Source organism: Pezoporus wallicus, unplaced genomic scaffold, assembly GCF_028554395.1.
Source record: "Pezoporus wallicus isolate ANWC-B61680 ecotype Strahan unplaced genomic scaffold, APGP_CSIRO_Pwel_v1 contig_6364, whole genome shotgun sequence".
Taxonomy (NCBI): domain Eukaryota; kingdom Metazoa; phylum Chordata; class Aves; order Psittaciformes; family Psittacidae; genus Pezoporus; species Pezoporus wallicus.
The window spans coordinates 337,315-359,836 of record NW_026639198.1 but is presented as its reverse complement, the minus strand read 5'-3'; the positions used below and the strand labels follow the sequence as shown (position 1 = coordinate 359,836).

The window sequence follows — 22,522 nt, the reverse complement described above, 5'->3', positions numbered from 1 at the left end:
TCTTTCATGGTTTGCCAGTGGGGGGGGGGGGGGGGGGGGGGGGCACAAGAAGCCAGACAGGAGCACAGCCAGGACAGCTAACCTGAACTATTCAAAGGCGTATTCCACACCAAAGCATGTCATGACCAGTATAGAAACTACGGGGAGCTGGCTGGAAACCTTCTCTTCTCCAGGCTGAACAAGCCCATCTCTCCCAGCCTGTCTTCAGAGCAAAGGTGCTCCAGCCCTCACAGCATCTTCATGGCCCTCCTCTTGACTCGCTCTAACTGGTCTGCCTGTTTTATCATTTCAAGGTTGCTGTTTGTGTATTTTTGGCTTTGAAAGCTTTTCCAGTGCCACCCATCACTAGTATCTGAGGGAACTTGCTTGTGGATGCAGATAGGTTCTTGGTTGTGATTGCTTCAGAGAAGCCTGCAACCAGAGCCCTTGGGGCTAGAGAAAGTGCTTAAGTTGTTGGTTTTTAAAATTATTTTCTAGGAAGTATTTGCTAGAAATCTAGAACCTCCCATCTTTATCAAGCACAGTGGCCAGCTACATGCTCCATTGCACAGTGCCACAGTTACCTCTTTAAGATGGGACAAAGCTGATATTGTGAAACACTGATCTCCTCCTGTGTTTGGGTTGTCCCTGATAAAACTAAGCACAGATAAAAACATATGATTTAATGTGGGTTTTTTCTAGGTGATCTTTTTTCAGAGAAGAGAATGCCCAGAGAAGGGCTGAGCAACAGCTTCTTGGGTGTGCTCAAAAGAAAAAACAGCCCAAACCCAACACAAACCCTGTAGAGTGGAATAATTCTTTCTTTTTCAGACTTGAAACTGCACCTCCAGAGCACAGACTATGGGAACTTCCTGGCCAATGAAGCCTCCCCACTCACTGTCTCCGTCATAGACGACAAGCTGAAAGAGAAGATGGTAGTGGAGTTCCGTCACATGAGGAACCATGCCTATGAGCCTCTAGCAAGTTTTCTGGACTTCATCACGTGAGTACCAACTATTCATCAATAGCATTTGAAACACTGGTGTTCTTCCAGACTTGAGGGCTCTCAGACCAGTTTTGCACTCTTGACCCTGTAGCTCCTGTGTGTTCTGCAGCATCTTGAACAAAACTTGTATCTGGAGGTCTCAAAGCAGCAGCACAGTATCACTATGCTATTAAAGGCTTCTGCTTCTTGGATGTGCTGGCACAGCTGCTTGGCTGCTTTCCCTGCAGCACTGGTTCAGTCTCTATTGGACCTGTCATTTAGCTTTGTCCCTTGTGCTAAATGTTTCTATTTTATTGTTCTTAAATGTGATCCTGCTGCAATGCATGTGCACAACAGCAGTTGGCTGATCATTCTGACCCACTGAGGTCTGTCAGCCTTTGTCGAGGCTGCTGTGATTCCGATATCTCACTCTGGGCTCTGTATGCTTTCCTCTGATCCTATCACAAACTGGTTTAAGGAGTTGACCTGGCCAAAAATTGAACCACCTTACTGTTTGGTGTTAATCATTAATTTTTTTTATTTATTTGTTTTTTTTTTCCAGCCAACCCTGTGGAATCCACCAAATAGTGGATTTCCAGTAAGGAAAGGGAGGCCTAGAACATGCAGCAGGGAAAGACAGGGCTGCAGCACCCTCAATATGTCTCACTTGGTGCATGGAAAGACACAGGGTGTGTACACTTCCACAGCAGGTTCAGCTGATGTGAAAAGGTTGAAATAGGAGTTTCCTCACAAGTGTCTTCTCCTAGCAGTTTTGCAACACCCTCTCCTTCTGTGTTTTGCTTTTGCTTTAATTGGAATAAAGAGAAATTCCTAGTCTCGGTGAGATACCGGTTGTGCTAGTCAGCAATATTACTTCCATGTTTCAGTTGCGTTTTTTCCTTTCTTTAGCCTACACTCCTGTAAGGTCTATTTTGCCCTGCAAACTGCCTAGCCAGTGGCCTCCTCTGAGCAGTAAGGAGATATCTTACGGGCCCCCTATTTCTGAGGGGAAAGTAGTACTCTGTTCTTGAGCATGATAGTTCATAAATCAGCACTGATTTATTTGATACAGTGAGCTTGGGTTCATTGCAGGCGCTCTGGCACGTGTTATTTAATCTTGCATTTCTAACAATTGTGTGTGTATTATCTTGCTAGCCACCTAGAGATTTTTGAAGGATGGAGGCTGATACAGGCATTTGTGGTCAGTTCAGCGATTTTAAGATTGGCCTATCTGGGGTGTCTCCTGCACATGCAGATATTGATTAAAGGCCTGTCTGTCTGCCATGTTCCTTCCTGTTCTGTCCTTTCTGTGTCTGAAAGGACATAGAAACAAGTATCTTATTTTCTAACCCAGTGGCTCTTATCTGTTACTTTCTGGGTCACTCTACTAAAGCTGCCTGTCTTCTAAGCTTTTCCTGTTTTCTAAGAAATAGCTTTTTCTTATATGCTTGTCTCTGAAACACATGGAATTTACATATTTGGCTCCAAATATGCAGTAAGATGTGGCAAATCATAAGCAGGACATTACTAAGGCCTCATCTTACAGGAGTGTTTGCAATAGATGCAGTAGTTCCTAGCTCATCTTAAGCTGATTGGAGCAATCTCTTCTAGTCTCTCAAACTGAACTTCCGAAACACCTCTTTGCCCATCTTGAGTTTGCTGTAAAGACTGTTTGAGCCTGGCAATATTAGGTAGCTTGTCCTCCATGCATGCTTTTCCTTTGCTACCTTACAGGTTTGTAGAAATGTTTCTATGGAAATATCATAGTAATCACTAATGGTCTCTTCTAGCTTCTGCCTTATCTGCTTAGAGGCAATAGTTTGGCCAGGATAGATGAGTATCTTGCAGACTTTAAAACTTGCTGTCCCCAAACAGTCTCACTTTGAAAACTGTAAAAGATGAACTGAAAGGCCTCAGATCATGCCTGCCCTGATTACAGTATCACAGTATCACAGCATGCTAGAGATTGGAAGGGACCTCAAAAGATCATCTAGTCCAGTCCCCCTGCTGGAGCAGGAACACCTAGATAATGTTACACGGGAATGCGTCCAGGCGGGTTTTGAATGTCTCCAGGGAAGGAGACTCCACAACCTCCCTGGGCAGCCTGTTCCAGTGTTCCGTCACCCTCACTGAGAAGAAGTTTCTTCTCAAGTTTAAGTGGAACCTCTTGTGTTCCAGTTTGTACCCATTACCCCTCGTCCTATCATTGTTTGCCACTGAGTAGAGCCTGGCTCCGTCCTCGTGACACTCCCCCTTTATATATTTATAGACACTTATAAGGTCACCCCTCAGTCTCCTCCAAACTATAGGGACCCAGCTCCCTCTGTTTCCTCATAAGGGAGATGCTCCACTCCCTTGATCATCTTCGTTGCCCTGCGCTGGACTCTCTCCAGCAGCTCCCTGTCCTTCTTGAACTGAGGGGCCCAAAACTGGACACAATATTCCAGATGGGGTCTCACCAGGGCAGAGGAGAGGGGAAGGAGGACCTCTCTCGACCTACTAACCACCCCCCTTCTAGTACACCCCAGGATGCCATTGGCCTTCTTGGCCACAAGGGCACAGTGTTGGCTCATGGTCATCCTGTCGTCCACTAGGACCCCCAGGTCCCTCTCCCCTACACTGCTCTCTAACAGGTCGTTCCCCAACCTATACTGGAACCTGGGGTTGTTCCTGCCCACATGCAAGACTCTACACTTTCCCTTGTTATATTTCATCAGGTTATTCCCTGCCCAACTCTCCAGCCTGTCCAGGTCTCTCTGGATGGCAGCACAGCCTACTGGCGTGTCAGCCGCTCCTCCCAGCTTAGTGTCATCAGCAAACTTGCTGATAGTACACTCAATTCCCTCATCTAAATCGTTGATGAATATATTAAATAATACTGGTCCCAGTACTGCCCTTGAGGCACTCCACTAGTTACAGGCCTCCAACTAGACTCTGCCCCATAGACTACAACTCTCTGGCTTCTCTCCTTCAGCCAGTTCACAGTCCACCTCACTACCTGATCATCCAGACCACACTTCCTCAATTTAGCTGTGAGGATGCTGTGGGAGACTGTGTCAAATGCTTTGCTGAAGTCAAGGTAGACCACATCCACCGCTCTGCCATCATCCATCCACTGTGTTATTTCCTCATAAAAGGCTATGAAATTGGTCAAGCCTGACTTCCCCTTGGTGAAGCCATGTTGACTGCCCCTCATAACCCTCTTATCCTTGATATGCCTTAAGATGGCACCAAGGATAAGGTGTTCCATCACTTTCCCAGGGATGGAAGTGAGGCTGACCGGTCTATAGTTAACCTGGGTCCTCCTTCTTGCCCTTTTTGAAGACTGGAGTGACATTTGCTTTCCTCCAGTCCTCAGGCACCTCTCCCGTTTCCAAGGATTTGGTAATGATGGAGAGTGGTCTAGCAATTACTTCCTTCAGTTTCCTCAGCACCCATGGGTGCATCCCATCTGGACCCATGGATTTATGGATGTCCGGATTGCTCAACTGGTCTCTAACCCATTCCTCACTTACACACTGCCTGACTTGGTAGAAAGACTCTGAATTGCTCTGAAAGTCCAGTTTCTTGTTACAAAGGTCCTGTTGACCTTTATCCAGTGTGTATATCCAGCTAGAGCTGTGTAGAAGACCTTGAACATCTCCTGTGATCTGATAGCCTGGTGGCTATCATTCCAGCTGTTGGAATGACTTAATTGTAAAACTGGTGTTTTGTCTCAGCTTGATTTAACTTTCATTGTGTTCTGCTTCTGTCTCTGATTTTGATGAGTTCTGTACAGCAAATCACAATTCTTTGCAGGTATCCCTATCTCTTACATACTGCATAATCCCGTTCAGCACAGGATGTTTCTTTCTTGAGCTGTCTTCACTGTCATCTCTTCCTTTTTACCCACAAGATTTGCTTTAATGCTACTGTCTGCAGTGCTGCCTGGAAGAAGGCAAAAGGTAAAGCAGGAGAAAAGCCGCTTTCCTACATGAAACATCCTCACTCTTGCGGAGCCTGTTGTACAAGGTGTCCAAGTGTTTAGTTGCATTTTGTTGTGGTTCTGCTGCACCACTGTTGCAGGACTCTCCCCTGAGTCTGCACTCATCACGCCAGTGGAGTATTATTGAAATAGAGAAGGTGTTACCAGCTTCAGAAGGTCCAAGGTGGGAGTCACTGTGAGCATGTTACAGGCTCTAATAACTTCTAATGACACTACAGACAAGTTAAAATACAAGAATGATGCTGAAACACAGGAGCTTGGAGAGGGTGCCACCTTTGCCCAGCAGTTTTAACTGTATTCTGTTGATAATACTTAGTGACAGGGCTAGTAGAAAAGAGAGTAGACTAGATATGACTTCTTGGGCTGCCTTTCAGACTGCTTTTTTTCCCTGATACTGTCCCGTAGGTTGTAGCAGCTCTTGGTTCAGGACACGACATAGAAGTTTCAGAGGTCCTGTTTGCAGAGCCCTCTCCTGGGAAGCTTGCCATACACATCCCAAATAGCTTGAGTGAACACAGGACAACTCCCTTGGGAGTCTGGCAGCGTGTACTTGTGCCAGTACTTCACCTAACCCAGGCTTGTCAGTGTCACAGGCAGTTTCAGCCCAACGATGTTAGCAGTGCTGGGGGTGTTGTGCCTGTGCGCACAGAGGTACTATGTCATCTGCCTACCTGGGTGACACTGGAACAAGCCTGTGCCATTTGATCTCCTGCTCTGGCTGTGAACACAGAATAGGCGTAATGGGGTGATTTATCTTGGCCTTTTGAACATGACTGTTTTGTACTCCTTTCTTTTAGGGTACCTAATGAAACTTGAGGAGGAAATGGTAAAGATGTTCCTGGTAGGCAGCTCAGGGCAAGTGACTCACCAGGTGGTCAGAAGAAGAAATTGTACTCAACTGAATGTGTCTATGTGCTAAACCGTACAGGCTGAATTGAAATAGAAAATGGCAGAAAGATATGGAAAGTCTGAGCATGGCTGGCTTCTGCAGGAGGAAAGCTTGAGTGCACTGGGACTGTCTTGAGAGAGAGGCATTGGTTGTAAACAGATTTTGAAAACTGAGTGGCACAGCAGGAGGTGTGACTGGCTTAAAATGGAAGGAAATGTCCAGTTCAGCTATGAAACTCACTGCTGCAGGATGCCTTTGTAGCTACTTAACTTCTTGGGTGTCTTAGAAATACTAGATAACCTCACACCAGACAGAGGCATGTTAAATATTCAGGTACCATCCCACTGAGAACAATCAGGATGTTGGTGGCTGGTGCTGGGAGGTGGATGGAGCATTTAAAAGCAGTCTTTTTGCTGGTGGACCTCTGGAGTGGTTTTGAGTTGATCAGCACATGGGTGTTGTGCTGGGTTTTCGAGGGTGCTCTGCTATTGACCCAGGGCACATTGCTGAGGGATCTGGGGAACTGTCTGATCTCAGGAGCAGGTATGCCCTTGTCCCCTCCCCAACCTGCCAAAACCTGTTTGTCCCCCCGTGTGTAATTTCTCTTGCTTCTTCTCTGTGTCCTATGAACCCAGGTAGGTGCCACCGGAAGCAGAAGCAGCAGTGGGGCTGGTGTGGGGGATCTGGAGCACCGGGAGGATGCTGTTCCTGGTCTTTGTTCCAGCCCAGCTTCAGCCCAGCTCGGCCTGTGACTTGCCGGAAGGTGGCACTCCAGCCCTGTCACTGCCCGGCCCCAGGGGCATCCCATCTGCTAGGTAACCTCTGGAGGCAAGCCGGAGTTAACTTACCTCCTGAGCTTAGGGGAAAGGACACTGTTGAAAGGCACACGAACAAAACTAATCCAAGAATGCACCTAGGCAGCATCCCAGTTCCACCCGTCACTTGCTGCCACTGCTTTTTGTCCTGTTGTGCTCCTCTCCTGGCACCACACTGACTCTTTCCTGGCTCTTATCCTCTCCAGGAACGTTTCCGTGGCAAGTGTAGCATTGTTCGTATCAAAATATAGAGGAAGTTGGCTGATTTCCCTTTTGTTTTTTCAAGTGGTGGCTGTAGCTGGTGGCCTTCTGCCACTGCATATTGTGGCAAGGAAAAGTTCTGCTTGTTGAGCCTGCCACAGTCTATGAAATACCTGCTAGCTCTGTGTCTTGCCATGTAGCTCCTTGCTGGTGCCTTCCCATGTCTTTCAACAGCCCACAGTAGGTTCTGACTTGATAGGCACAAGTTGACTGTTAACATCTCGCTCCAATACAAACAATTGACTGTTTGGCTGAGGGAATGCAGCTATGTTCTGTAGGGCAGCAACAAACAGGTATTAAGTGTACTTGAAACAGCAAAACCCACTTCCTGAATTCAACAAGCAGATATTGACTTGGGGGGATGGAAGTGGGTTTTAGGTTCTTCTCAGTGCTGTGCTGCCCTGCCTTTCTGTAAAAGATTTGTTTGCGTTAGCCTGTCACCATGCTATGTCCTGTCTCTCCTTCCTTTCAGTGTTCCTGTACATGGTTTGGATCGGATTCTTTATCATGGTGCTGCTTCTGACTCTTGCTTGCTGTAGCTTGGTCTGGTTGTCAGCTTTAGTATTTTTCTAGGGGAAAAAACATGTAATAAAGGTTTGGTTGTTTGTTGTTTTTTTTTTTGCCCTTGCTTCAGCACAACCTCTTCCTTTCCCTTGGAAGTGGTTTCACAGATCCTGGTGTGCAGGGCTCTGACAGCTCTTGGGCTCCTGGAGTCCTTGCAGCAAGCTCTTGGGCAGAGAAGGGTTTGATCTTGTGCTCAGATGGGGAAGCTGCTGGTAACTGTGTGGAGACTTGAGCTGGCTGTAAGAGTGAGGTCTAGGGGTGAGCTGGGTCTAAACACATTTCCCAAATCCATAATCAAGCCTCTCGTCAGAGGACAAGACTAAGTTGTCTTTTGTCCTTACCTCACCAGTCTGCTAGGGCTGGGAACTGGGTTCTTTGTTGCCCTGGGGATGCACCTGGGAACTTCGCTTTCAGTATGTTTTTGTGGTCACAAGGCATGTTTTTGATGAGGTTGCATGTACCCTTCCCCTTTCACATGCTTTTTTTGTAGCTGGTGCTTCCCCTTGTTACCTTCTCCCTGACCCAGTGCTGCTCTGCCTCTCCCATGCACTGGATAGATCTAGTTTCTGCTGCATGACTTTGAGTTCGAACTTCATCTTCCAGCAGTGGTTTTTCTGGAGCCAGATTGTTTTCAATTGCTACTTCTGCTGAAGAGCAATAATCCTCTTCTCTGGAGTAGCAGGTTGCCTGTCTATTCTAAATATAGTGGAGTGTGCATCCTGGCATAATTGCAGAGGTTACAAAACATGACTGCATCCTTTTGAAGGTCTCTCTTGCAGAAGAAAAAGCTCCTGATGCTTTACATTAGACACTTGCAGTTTATTTGGGCAAATGCCCCAATCTGAAGGATCTTCCCTAATCTGCTGTGGTTAAAATTGTGCTATACTATTTTCAATTAGTTGTTGACTGCTTGGTGGTGGTGGGGTTGGGAAGCAAAAATGATTGGAGTGGCTGGGGATCCTGCAATAAAAGCTTTATGAGATTTTTCTGGCAGAGACTGTTTTGGCAGAGAAGCACAGGTTTCTGACAAACAGCTTCCCTGTTTGCAGGGAGTGCAAAGTTGAACTGATAAGCCAAATTCTTGGAGGAATTATGCAATATTCAAAATAAGAGGGCATATAACTAATGGTCTGGAAACAATCACAGACTTGTGTCCTCTGGATGGTAGCATTGGAACTGCAGCTATTGTCCTGCATACCCACCTACTCAAAGGACACATATCTCCTACCTGTTTCCCAGAACCAGTGTCAGCACAGACAGGTTTGGGTGCCTGATGGGGAGGCATGGAGTCATCTTTCAAAATGGTGTGACTGCGGGTGCCCTCATCAGAAAGGGAGGCTTTCAAAGGTGAATTCTACTGTGTGTTATGTTGAGGGAATGCTTTTTTCTCCAAACCTCTAATGCCTGGAAAACACTTCATTTGGCCACTGGATTTGAGCTGGAATTGTATAACCCTCCTCCTACAGACCAGCACTGTTCTTTGCTTGGAAGGTGTTAACATAGTGCCTCAGAAACACAGTGAGCTACAGTAATGTTTGGAAGAGCTAGCAAAGTGTTGTCAGTGGCAGTAAAGATGCAGAAAAAGTAAGTGAAGACCTCCAGATTTAAGCCAGTGTTTCACAAAGAGAAATCTTGAATGAAAGTGCAGCCCCAAGAAGTGGCTCTGGCAAGCTGTGGGTGATTAGATGGGAGCTCTGGATAACATCCCTGCACAAGCTGATGCTGTTTCATCCAGAGGCAGTGTGTGGACTTAGGTATCTTCTTGGGCTTTGTTTAAAGCTGAATGTCTCTGGTGATTCTACATATCATAGGAGCAGTCCTTGCCTTTCCCTCATGTTCCTTCTTGCAGTCTTTCCCTCTACTGCCTTTTTGGTAGAGGCATAAAACAGGGAGGAAGGTTATCAGTGCTCCTCTAATAAATTTATGTATGGTTGAGACTTTTCCAGAAGGCCACCTACGTGCAGTACCTTCAGTTGGATGAACATTCGCTGAACACTTCTGTTGCTGTGTAACATGTTTCAGTCCTTGATTGAAACCATTCTCAAGGTGTTCTGGTGCTGGACTTCAGCAGCCTTCATTTTTCTCTTGCCTTTCCATCAATTTGCTTCACCCAATGCTTTATACTGGCAAGTTCAGCTCAGAAAAGGCCTGGAAGCCAAGGGTACTGGTTCTGAAGCCTTCTTGGGGGTATCTTGGGTCCTAGTCCCCTCTCCCAGATCTATTCTGCATGCAGATTTGAAGTCTAGCAAATACTTGCGTAGAGCTTTGTGGAAGTAACACAATATTTGGAGGATGAGCTAAATCTAGCCCATATGTTTTACTGCATGTCAAGTGGGATGATGATTTATCTTGTCTTCTGCTAGCAGCAGATCTGTATGCACAGTAATATTCTGCATGTTTGTTGGGTCCGGGCCACATGGTCACTGAGAAGTGAGTAAAGGCTGTCAGGCCATCAAACTTCTTCAACTGTCTTGACTACAAGAGGCAGTTTTGGGGATAAATTGAGATTAAACAGCTCAGTCTTTCCTCTAATTTCATATCCTTGAAATATGTTGTGTTTTGGTCTGCGTGAAAGCGGCATGATTACATGTTTCTTGTCAATATTTAAAATGTAATTAGCGCTGGGGTCTGCTCAGCAGGGCAGGGAGTGGCAAGACTCAGCCTTGCGTATCAGTCTAGTGTTTTTAAGCTTTGAGGCATCAAGTTTAGGCAGCCAGAGATTCTTGCACAAGGCTTTGAGGTGTTCAAAACATTCCCTGGTATTTCAAGGGATTTGGACACAGATAGGACACAACATCATATTCATAAAGCCTCAAAGTTAAAAAAAAAAGAAAAAGTACTTCATCTAGCTTTTTCTCTCATTAGCCTTTAATGCAGCTAATGCTATATGACTGCTTATAAGTTACTAGAAGGTGCCACTGGAAAACAGAGGTCACTATCCCAAGACATGTAGACTTACTAGAAGATAGTAAAAATCATGTGGAGATGCAGCTAAATACTATTTAATGCTGAGAACATTCCTGGATGCCTAGATTTGAAAGGCTGCTCCAGCCTCTCTAGTACTATGATGTTACAACTCTGCTGTGAAATGGTCTCAATGATCTGAGTTTAGGAGGGCACCCACTTACTGGCTGAATGCCCTTAGTTTGTGGTGGCAAACATAAAATTCTCAGCTTTCTCTTTGGCAGGTTCACAAACCTACCACTTAGGTGTGGTTTTTACTGGTGTGACTCTAGGAAAGACAGTGAACAAAGATAGGAAGAGCGCACTTTGAGCACACATTTGAGCACACTTTGAGCATCACATGCAGAACTCCTACTGGCCAGAAGCTGTTGGTCTGACACATTCTAGTGTGAGCTGAAAAACTTATGTAAAGATTTGATTTGGTTCATCTGCTGTCTGTTCCTCAAACAAGCCTTAGTGAGGCACTGAGCTCTTCCTGATACGCAGCAGCCCTTTCATTTCCAGTTCAGGACTGCTGTACAGTTATTTACTGATGATCTTAAAAGAACACTCTAGATACAAGTATGTCAGCTGTTGGCACTAGTGTTGGTGTCAGCTACTGCTCTTCTGTGCTTTGAAGTCTGTGTATGGCTTTCCCCCATAACTGCTTACACTTCAAAGTCAAGAGGTGTGACAAGTGGCTCTGTGTACCAGCACCTTTGCTCAAGTCCTTAGCCCAGTGGGATATAGAGAGATCTGTGTACTTATGCACAAACCCAAGGAAGCAGCAGCACAACCAGCCCAAAACTTTTCCATTAGGCTACTTCCCCCACTAGCCCCTGAGTACATGAATTGGATGAGTTGTAAGAAGGAAGCACTGGATGCTAAAGTGACCGTACTCAAAACAACTTAATTGTCTTTTAAAGCTGTCCCTGGAATTCATGCTGAGTTCAAGCACTGATGTGATCCCACTGGAGATTTCCTTTTTTTATCCCAAAATAAACAGTCACAAAGCATACCAGAGAGAGATTCTTCATCAGTTACTGTAGCAATAGGACAAGGGGTGATGGGTTTAAACTTAAGCAGGGGAGATTTAGGTTGGATACAAGGAAGAAATTATTTACTCTGAGGATGGTGAGGTGCAGGCACACGTTGCCCAGAGAAGCTGTGGCTGCCCCATCCCTGGCAGTGTTCAAGGCCAGGTTGGATGGGGCTTGGAGCAACCTGGTCTAGTGGAAGGTGTCCATGCCCGTGGCAGCAGGGTTGGGAGTAAATGATTTTTAAAGTTTTCCCAGCCCAAAACAGGCTGGGATTCTATGACTTTGGCCCTGCAAGCATTAGTCTGCATTAGTCTAATGCTGGTCTTAGCATTAAAATTGCCTGAGCAATACAATACCTTAACCCATCCCAGCAAAACCTAAGCTGCAGCCTAGCTTGTGCACTTGTGCCTCATCCCACTGTTGACAGGAGGGCTGTCCTCATGACCTCTTGGCCAGCAGCTGTTAAGCTACAGTTTGGCTTTGCAAGGCTTTCAGAGGATCCCTGAGAAACAGGATCGTGCAGGTCGTGCAATGTTCTGTCATTAGTCATGCTTTGTGACCACTTGCATTATTGTTTACGGTTTCTTCAGTATCCTGGAGCAGAAAGCAATAAAAAACCCAACCTATCTGCCACAGGACAATGACTCTTGAAGATTAGATTAGTAAGTGGGGGAGGGAGAAGCCCTAATTGTCTTGGGGTCACTGCCTTGCAGGGCTATGCCTGAGTGCCTTCAGGCCAAGTTGTAAATGCCAAGTTGTGATGAGCTTTCATGAATTTCATGTGCTCCTCTGCTATAAAAAGTCTTTCCCAATGTTCAGTGGGCCATTGCAATCTTTCTTGCATGTCTCATTTGTATTTAAGTAACTCCAGCAGGAGAAGGAGCATGTACATTGTCAAAGAACCTGCACATGGCTTTTGCATGTGTGCTCTATTACTCCTTGAAGATCCTCCATTCACAGATGACAAGTTAGCTTCTGGAGCTTGTCTGTCCACTTTTCTTTCTGGGAGGTCTCTATTGTGCCAGTCTGAGACCATAGCTCCCATAGCCAGCAGGGAGAACAATCTCTCTGACCTACTGCTCATGGAAGGAACATTTCCCTCACCACACACACACCTTTTGGCTTTTCTAGGCATATCCTAGCCTGGCTTTGTTCTTGTTATGCAAGTGTCACCCAGTGTGCATTGTGCTGACCTGGGTGTCACTGGAGGAGTGAAGATGCTGCGAGAGGTGGAGCACCTCCACTCTGGAGACAGACTGGGAAAGCTGGGCTTGTTCAGCCTGGAGAAGACTCAGGGAAGACCTTAGAGCAGCTTCAAGTGCCTAAAGGGGCTACAAGAAACCTGAAGAGAGGCTTTGGACAAGGGCCTGTAGGGACAAGACAAAGGGGAATGGCTTTAAACTGACAGAGGAAGGATTGAGATTAGATGTTAGGAAGAAGTTCTTCTCTGTGAGATTGCCCAGAGAAGCTGTGGCTGCCCTATCCCTGGCAGTGCTCAAGGCCAGGTTGGATGGGGCTTGGAGCAACCTGCTCTAGTGGAAGGTGTTCCTGCCCATGTCAGGGGGTTGAAACTGGGTGAGCTTTAAGGTCCCTTCCAACCCAAACCATTCTAGGGTTCTGTGGTACTTACTCTTGTCTCAGACTTCAGGAAGCTCTAAACCATCACCTCTCCTGCTGTGGATGGTATTTCTATGCTTGCTGACTCTTTTCTGTTCTTTAATAAGAAATTGTGCTATCTTGTGAGATGTTGAGGACCCTTGTCGGTATCAACTTGAAATTGTGTTTCTGTGAATGTGAATTTCTGGAATATACCACACCTCAGTGCAGTGGTGACAGGAAGAATGAGGCAGGGTGTAACTGTGAATATGAAACTGGCCAAACATACACTCGTTTTGTGTCCATCTCCTTGTGTGGGGAGGGAGCAGCTTAGAGGAGGAGTATAAAACACCTTCTTGCCCAAGAGAGTTTTGCTATGGTCTTTGTGGAGGCAAGGTGGGGAACTTAAGAAAAGGTACCATTTTATCTCTTAATTAAGACCCTGGCACCTTGTGTCACTGGGTGTAGCTTGCACAGAGCCTCCATGTAGTGTTTTCTCCTCCGAGATCCTACCGAGAGTGTTCACATGAGCTAGTGCAGAGGCTTGTCCTCACCAAGGAGCTGGTTGGTGTCTCCAGTCTCCACCAGACAAGTGTCTCAGGTCTCCACTCTCTACCAGACCATCCTATGTCCCAATCTCTTTTTCCTTGCTAAGCAGGCAGCAGTAAGCATTCATGGTGTTGCAAGTGACTCCTGTTTTGTGATGTGTACCTCTTATTAGCTGCACTGAGAGTTAGTAAAGGTTAAAATGCTTTTGAAGGGGTCTGAGTATGCATTAACCATAAAAGCTGAAACCTTTGAAGCTGGTCAGAATCTAATAGGAGATGAGGAGGATGATGACAAAAGCTGCTCTATTAAACAAGTAGGTGGATGTTCTTAAGAAAACTGCTGCCCCTGTAATAAATCTAATCATTCAGGCCTTGGAGGAAATGCCAGCATGGCCAGGACCTCTGATACTGTCTTAGTACAGCTGTGCTACTGGAGGCAGATGCATTCTTGTTTGGACTTGGCAAAGGAAAGCAAGTGTTGCCCCTTCCACAGATGAGAAGAAGCTTTTCCAGCTCTCCTGGCACTAGACACTTGATTTGTAGTCATGACTGGTTTTACTGGGTTAAAGCAGGGATTGAATGGGAATAAGTGTGGTCCAGCTTTGCTTGAAGGGAATAGAGCTATCAGTAAGGATTTGGTAGTGGTGCTGGTGTCTGCCTGGCCTCAGCAGGCAGGAGTAGACCTTTATCTAGCTGCAGCTCTCATTATTGTAAAGGCTTGAAATGCTGTCATAGTGGAAATCTGAATGAGAAATTTCCCCTGTCTTGCACATAGTAACTCTTTCTCCTCCTGCAGGGATGAATCCTGCTCTGACAGCAAGATTTAAGTAGTTTCAATAGGTAAAGTACAAAAAACCAACAAAAAGTTGGTGCCAGGCCTGCTTAGAGACCTTGGCATTTGGTCTTTAGAGTGTGCATTTCCCCAGACTTCCCTGAAGGATGAGGAAACAAGCAAGTTATGAAATGGGGAGAGCTTGGTTGTCATTCCTGGGACCATCAGTCTGAAAGCAAGAGCTTCTCATGCATGAAGAGGTTAGACTTGGGCTGTTCTTCCCAAGCCTGGCTTTCATGCTGAGCTGGGCTGGGAGGGCATGGATGAGTTCGGTGTGACTCCAGGAAATCAAAGCTAAGCTGCTCTGAAGACCTGTGAACAGAAACAGCTCCAGGCATTCTCCCCTCAGTTCCTCTTGTGTGGTTGACTTTGGCCAGGCTCCTTGCAACTCAAATAGCTTGTGGAGAGCAACATCCATGGTGGAGCAAGCTGAGATCAGGAAAGAGGAGTGCTAGCATACTGTGCCATGACCACATTACCTTGCCTGTTCCTTTATTGTAGATTGAGTTGAAGAAACAAATACAGTCTGGTCCTGTGTTGTTGCCTTATTTTGGTGAAAATAGTCCTGTGTGTGGTCTTTCCTGAAAGCCACTGTGTCGCACTAAGCAAACTTACATGTTTGAGGTCAAGTGGTGGAGCTGGTAAAGGATGGTTTGTGTCCTTGGTCTGGTACACCTCATGGAGATCCGTTGGAGTGCAGATGCTTGTATTTACCAGGAACCAGCTGCTTACTGCAAGGGACTTGCCCTCAGTTCTCATAAACAGGCTATTCTTGCTGTCTGGAGATTGCAGTCATCTCTGTGGTGAGAGGCTGCACAAACAGAAGCAGATAATGACTTTGTCGATTAAAAGGCAAAAGGAGGTTTCCTAGGACATGAAGCTTGCACTGGTTGTCCTGGTTCTAGATTGAACACCCCTGGAAAGGTAGGCTGCAAACAGAGAAAGGTTCTCTGCAAAAATAGTAGGGCCAGGAGGCACATTACCAGCCCTGTGGTGTGGAGAAACAAGCAGCACCTGTTTGAGGAACTAAGGTGTGGATTTGTTCATGGACATGCCCTTTGAGTCCGTTTGAGAGGTAGAGACCACATCTAATAAAAACTACTGAAATCTGCCTCTAACTGGCTCAACTTACCTGCCTTTGATGTGGTTCAAGAGGAAACAGGCCTGCACTATGCCCTTCTTGTTAGCTCGGGAAGATAAAGACCAGGAACATCCCAATGCCTGCCTGACAAACATGTGCAGAGCCTTGCCAGCTCTGCCCTTGTCCCAGTCCCAGTGTGCTGCTGGCCTTAAGTTCCCTTTCTTTGGTCCTCCAGTACATGTGAACCTCAGCCTCAACAATGTTCCAATTCTTTGCACAGCTGCTTCAGCCGTTCTAGTTCAAGTCCTGATCTTATTTGTCTTGGAGCATGTCTCTTCAGGTCTCTTCCATCATCTCACTTTTTAGAGTTTTAGCAGTGAAAGCAAGGGATTGTAAAATCCCAATTACCCTGCTATTCCAGCATCTGTGCCTCTTCACTGGGCTGCTGAGGGACATTTGCAAAAGCATCTACTCCTGACTGGAAAAAGACTCATCTTGCTTGATGTTCATGTTCTCAGCTTGGTTTTCTTATGGTTCAGCTGGTGATGAACATGCCTACAGCACCTCTTCTGTTCTTGCTGGGGAAACTTCGTCTCTCATCTTGTGTTTACATGGTGCCTTGATCCCTTGCTTGGGTCTTTTGCTTGGAGAAGGCAGTCAGCCTTTTTGCAAGAGAAACAAGGATATACGGGAGAGAAGGGCCACAAAGAGCTTGTGTTGGTGGAAATTGTGCTGAGTGGTGTAGACTGAATCTGCTAATCCTGTATAACATAAGCAGAGAAGTTGGGTAGGGACATCATAACATGGGCTAGTACAAAGAACTTCCTAACTTTTGATGGCAGAGGTGTAAAAGACCTTGTGTGTAGTTTTGTGAGGGTGTGAATGAAGGTTGTGCCAAAGCTGCCAGCCCTATTGTTTTGGGAAGGGAGTGGGGCTGCAGAAGCATGATCCTTTCTCCATAGTCTTGGCAAGGTGGAGCACTGCTGCTGGCACTGAAGCTGAGCTTGCACCAGGCGTTCTGCAGATTTCCCCTTTGCTGGTCTGTAGAGCATGGTGATGCAAGGAGAGCAGTGGGAATGCTGAAGGGAGAAATGTTCCTTGTGGAAAGATATGAGGAAGCTGCAGCCAGGATCTTCTTGGACATGTGTGGGGTCAGGATGAGAGACATCAGACGTGGCCATGAGGGAAAATTTCGATGAGCTGTTAGGAAAAGACTTTTCATTGTGAGTGTGATCAGACACTGAAGCAGAGCCCCAGGGAGGTTGTGAGATCTACAAATCCTTGCAAATAATGCAAAGTTCAGCTGGAGCTGGCAATGTTTGGGGGAGGGCATTGGTCCAGATACCTCCAGAAGTCCCTTACAACTCTTCACTGGTAGGTAGGAGATACCCAGATGGTGTGTAGCATAAATTATGGCCTAGGACTGTGTTTGATGCCCTTTTCCTAGTCTGGCATGATAAGGAGACACTAAGGAGACCCCTTACTATTTTTTTGTGGTAAGGGTGCATCGTTGTGGACATGCTTACAGGAACTGAAGACGTGTGCCTGTCTGGTGCCAATGCTGGTTTTTATATTACTTGAATTGTGACAGGCTTCCTCTGGCATTCCTCCAGGTACAGCTACATGATTGACAACGTCATTCTGCTGATCACTGGGACTCTGCACCAGCGTTCCATTTCCGAACTGGTGCCCAAGTGCCATCCTCTGGGAAGTTTTGAGCAGATGGAAGCTGTGAACATTGCTCAGACGCCTGCGGAGCTCTACAATGCAATCCTGGTGGACACTCCCCTGGGTGAGTGAAGCCTTTCAAAATACCTCTCAGCTGTGTGTGGAGCAGATGTCCCTTTTTCCCCTAGTCTAACTAGGTCCAACTAAGCCTAAGTTTTGTGCCAGGAAGACAAAGTGATGGGTAGTGCACAGCTGTGGCTCTACTGCCTGTGGTGGCTGGGCTTGAGTTCAGGTTTATGCCTGTCCTAAGCCAGTTTTATCTCTGGAGGACCAGCTAGTTCACAGCAAATGTCCAAACCAGCACACTGGTAGTACAGGCTGATGGGGAGTTTGATTTGTGTGAGCCAGGCCTTGAGCTGCGGTGGCAGTGCGGATGTAGTTAGATCTGGTCTGCTAGATATGTCCATTTACCAGCACTTCTGGGAAACATCACCTGCAATTAGGGAGGAAGGGGAAAGTTTGAAGAGATCACATTTTCTAAGACCTCTCAGTAATTGTCATGAGATACTTGGCTTCTTTAGTGAAGAGCTGTCAGCTCCTCTTCTGGAATGAGTCACTTAATTTCCAGCACTTTTAGTTGGACCATTGGGCAATTTCTTGTAGGCAATTTTTATAGAGAATCAGAGAGATCTGCACGTGCCCTTGCACATGAGAAAATTAGCTCTAGATGGAGGAAAGCTCTTTATATACAAAATCCTCCAAGCTCAAACAGCAACAGCAAAAGAAAAGTCTCCAAAACCTTTTTAAGTTCATTGTGTAGCAAGATCCTGCGCTGAGGAATACTGTCTCAGTGGTACAGGCCTTGACCAGGAGGCACATAATGCTAAAACCAGGTGTCTTATGAACAGCTATTCAGACAGAACATTCTTTAAAGATCAAAGGTGTAGGAAGTGGTTCTGGAGAAAATATGAAACCCTTATACAATAGTAGGGGAGGTAGTCACAGGTGACTTGCTAGTTTAGCCTCTGTGGGCAAAAACAATGAGGTACAGCTGAGTCAGTGGTTAATCATTGTTTTGGGGTTGCTAAAAAGAACAAAACACACAAAATCATCATATTGTCTATGATAGAAATAGTTGGTTTTGGAACTGAAAGTGCTTTTGCAAGTGCTCTATGTAATAATGGGGCAACTGAAGTAGCTGTCATGGAAAAATGGCTTGCCAGATAGAGCCCAGCAGAGGAGGGGAAGCTTGTCTCAAGAGATCTGGGTTGCAAGGTGAGGCAGTGACACAGCAGAATGGAGGTTCTGCATGCAGCTGAATTGAACCTGCTGTAGGGATGATGTGTGGGAAGAAAATCCTCCTGATGAGTGAGAACTTTCCCATTTTGGGAATAAGATAAGGATATTTCAAAGATACTGTTTCAGAAACCTCAAAGCTTCCAGCTGTGAAAAAAAAAAAAAAAGAGTGAAAAAGCCCCATTACAGCAACAAGGTGGTTCTGGAGAGCGCATCTGGCAGTTAAGGGTCTTTGCCTCTTGCATTCATGTACTTGTACATGACTCACTTTTGCCTGCTTCTGCCCTGGCTATGCTGACTTCTTCTTCAAACCTTTCGCCCTAGCCATGCCCTTGAGGCTGTGTACCATCTAGTGTGGCATTTCTTCAGCAGGAGAACATGGGGAGTAGCTGTGTTGCCTAAACAAGCAGGCATGTAGGCTCCAGTTGTTTAACTTGCACTCTTTCCAGTGACCACACGCAAGGAAACAGAAGCTCTATCTCCTAAAAGTACTTGAGTAGCTATGTGGCTTGGTAGGAATGCCTAACCCCAAATGGCTTTCATAGGTTAGCAGGGCAAAATAAGACTTGCTGTTAGCTTAATTTGGGATATTGGAGGGCCAAGAACTGAAATAGCTGTGTTCTCATTCCTCTGCTACTCTGAAGTAGCCACTGCTTAGCTAGCTAAGCTAGCCAGGGAGTCTTGCAGTGAAAAACCAGTCCTGGCACACTCTGTTTTCGTTTTTGCCAACCGAGGGAGCAGTGCTCCTCCAGCTACGTGGCATTGGTCTCTGATGCTCTTGCAAAGAAACCTTGGTGGGGTTGACCCCGGTTCAAGTCTGTCTAGACCGACAGTCCGGTTGCTATAGAAGCTGCACACATCAGAGGTGTGAGCCTGCATCATACCTGATTTGTCACACAGAGCAGAGCACTGGTCAGCTCTCAGCATGAGTGCAGTGCTCTTTAGCCCCAGCTGGACTGTGTAAGCTGAGAAAGATCATATTTCTCTGTGTAGCAAATTCAGCAAAGTTGGTTGCTGAGGGAGAGTAGAAGTCATTAAAAGTCCCGTCAATGGGTTTTATTGTACCAGTCGCTTGTCAGCAAGAGCACAACAGCCTTATATTAGATATACAAGACTCATCTTTATCTAGAGCTTGAAGTACCCTGTGTTAGGTCTGAAATCTGTGGAAACATTTTCTCAGACTCCTTCCCAGAGATACTTTGGCAAAGTATGTAGGGCTGAGCATCCTACCACAAAAGCCACTAGTTGATCCTGTCTCCTGTTTCTTGCCTCCAGATAAAGAAATAGAAGTCCTTGGAAGAGGTGGAAAATGGGACTGATAGACCTGGTCAGGAGAAACAGCTCCTGACTCCAACCATGGAGTGTTATGGGCTGCAGGAGCTGTGACATCTCCATGCCTCATTGGAGAAGGAGGGAAAAGCACCAAATTCCTCAGGACTTGATAGGAATCTGTGAGACAGTGGCTAAGCGGACAGCTGGGAGGCTGTCTTGTCACCTCTGAATACCTGCATCTAGGAAGAGTTTGGGTTTTGCTGGTTTTTGAACATGGGCTGATCTGGCCCTGATGCTGGGGTTTAGAGCTTAGAACAGGCTGTTAACCAAACCATAGGACTAAGGGGTGAAGAAAGATTTTCATGGGAGAACCCCAGAAATTATTGTGGCCTGTGGAACCATGGTGGAGCCTGACATTTTGAATCATGGCAATTTAGTGGCTACTGAAGATAAGGGCCAAGCCTAGGAGGGTCAAGCTCAACACAGGGTGTGCTATTGCCTGGTATTGTTGAAGAGTCTGGGAGGTGCTGGGCATGAATCTGGTTAGGGCAATGCTGACTCTGTCTGTGGCTCTGTTTCAGCTGCTTTCTTCCAAGACTGTATATCTGAACAGGACCTGGATGAAATGAACATTGAAATAATTCGAAACACACTGTATAAGGTGAGTGAATCTGTAGGAAAGGAAAGAGATGTTAACTTGCCTGGTTATTCCTAGTATGACTAGAGGTGTTTCTTGGGTCAGGAGCTCCAGCCTAGGTTGGCTTTCTTCAACCAAAGATGGGAGGGTGTTTTCCTCTTGGAGTAGACTTAAAAGTAACTTTGATTTTTCTCTCCTTTTCTTCCCTGGAGTAGTGATAGAGTAAACATGATCAAGAAGTGGTTGCATCCACTGGAAAGTAAAGAGAGTGCACTTGGAGGTCCCTGCCATCCCATAACCCAGCTCTGCAGAATTACATTAGCTAGGTAGGCGGAGTGGGGTGTTTTGTTGTTTTGGGATATTTTTTTTTTTTTGAGTTATCAAACTGTGAAGAGTCTGTGCAAGAGATTTTGCAGAATTTATGCCTTTGAATTTTCTCAGGCCCCAAGCAGGCAGGAGAAGGTTCCCTCTTAACCGCATGAGTTCAGATGCGTAGTTGAGTGCATTCAGAGGGCTAAGGTTAACATTAACATTGCCGAAAGCCTTCCACAGGCTTGGCTCTCTCTCTTGAGCTCTTTTAGAAGAGCCTCCAACAGCCTGCTCCAGCCTTCAGTGGCTGTGGCTGGGGTTAGACGATCTTGGTTCAGCAGAGTAAAAGGTGCAGCTGGGGTGGAGGAGTCCTGCAGGCTGGGAGAGTATTGGCAAAGGGATGAGGGAGGGCTAAGGATCAACTTGTCCTGAGCCCATACAGGGAACTGTCATCTCTGCAGGCCCTGTCTGGTTTTAGCTGGCAGTATCACAGCATGTGTTTATGTGCAGGCTGTGTCTATCGCTCCATCTCTACTCTCTGGATTAAGGGTGGGATACAGATTGTATCTGCCAGCCTTGTTTTGGCTAGTCACGGCCAGCCTGTAGTCAGTGTGACCTCTGCTTCCCAAGGAAGCCATGGCCTGGTGGGAGAGGCAGAGAACAAGCCAGGCGTGAAGGAAAGAAGGTGAAGGGAGAGGAGAAGGAGCTGTGTGTCAGCAGTCATGCCCAGCAGTGTGTGGCCTCTGGCATGTACTGGTCTTTTGCTGTAATGGTGGGAGGAATTCCTGTTTGCATAAGTATCTGCAGCCTTGCAGGGTGCAGACCTCTGCGCAGGACAAAAGATTAGGGAGTGTGGGTCCCAATGGGTCCTTGGGTCCCAGCTGCTACATCCTTTCCCATCTCCTTTCTGAGGCCTGATAATGGTTTGCATTCTGCTCTCCCTACCTCCAAATGGGAGTGTGGATGCCCGATAATCCCTTGGTATATGCTGGGACTGGCTCTTGCTGAAGAGCAGCCCCCAGGGAACACGGGGCTGTGTCAGTTACAGATCAGAGGGATGTGAGGGTAAAAGGTAACTGCCACTTACAGATTCTCACTCGAAGCCACCTCTCTCCCCAGGGACTGGAAAATGTATAATACAATGCAAATGGTCTCCATAGGCAAATAAGGGAAATAAAATCAGGACTGAAATGTGCACAGAGCTGCTCTGAGGAGCACAGCAGGCGAGTGCCTGGGATAGATGCCGGTGGCCTGAAGGAGTTGGTATGGGAAGGGGAAGCACTACCTCCCAGACTTACTGAAGGTTTTTTGAAGGAATCCATGAGCATGTAGACAAAAGCTTTGAGCAGCATTCATAAGAGGAAAGCAATTACAAGGCTTTCTTGTTAGCACTGACAAGTGAGAAGGTTCTTGAATGGAAATATGGTTAAGACGGGGAGCAGAGGTTAAAAATTAAGTGGTCAGCTATTAGTGTAGAGGATGGTCAACAGCAGAGTTCTGCAGCGGAGGCATGCTGGCGTTATTTTCAATGCTCCCTCCCTTTTTGCCACATCTTTAATGGCTCTGTTGAAGTGAAGCTGGCTGACTGTTGGCCTTTGTTGTTGACCTTCTTCTAGGAAATAGCTGAAGGAGCTTTGTGACTGAACAGTAAAATACAGCAGGCAGATCAATGTAGAGTGATAAATGTGGAGTGATATATGGAAGAGGCAACAAAGTAATCCTAACCCTGCTTGTATAGTGATGGCCTCCTTGTTCTTTCTACTACTAAATGAAGTCTTAGGTTCTGATTGCCCTAAGCAAGAGTATCTTTCCAAGGTAATCT

At 46.3% G+C, this 22,522-nt stretch overlaps 1 protein-coding gene across 1 annotated transcript in view; it reads left to right on the top strand.

Annotated features, from left to right (window-relative positions):
• ATP6V0D1 (ATPase H+ transporting V0 subunit d1) overlaps nt 1-22,522 on the top strand; it is a 36,941-nt gene that overhangs the window by 10,047 nt on the left and 4,372 nt on the right. Inside the window, exons 2-4 of the mRNA XM_057413861.1 lie at nt 811-982; nt 17,132-17,310; nt 20,336-20,415. Coding sequence (XP_057269844.1) covers nt 811-982; nt 17,132-17,310; nt 20,336-20,415 — 431 coding nt within the window. The remainder of the gene's footprint in view (nt 1-810; nt 983-17,131; nt 17,311-20,335; nt 20,416-22,522) is intronic.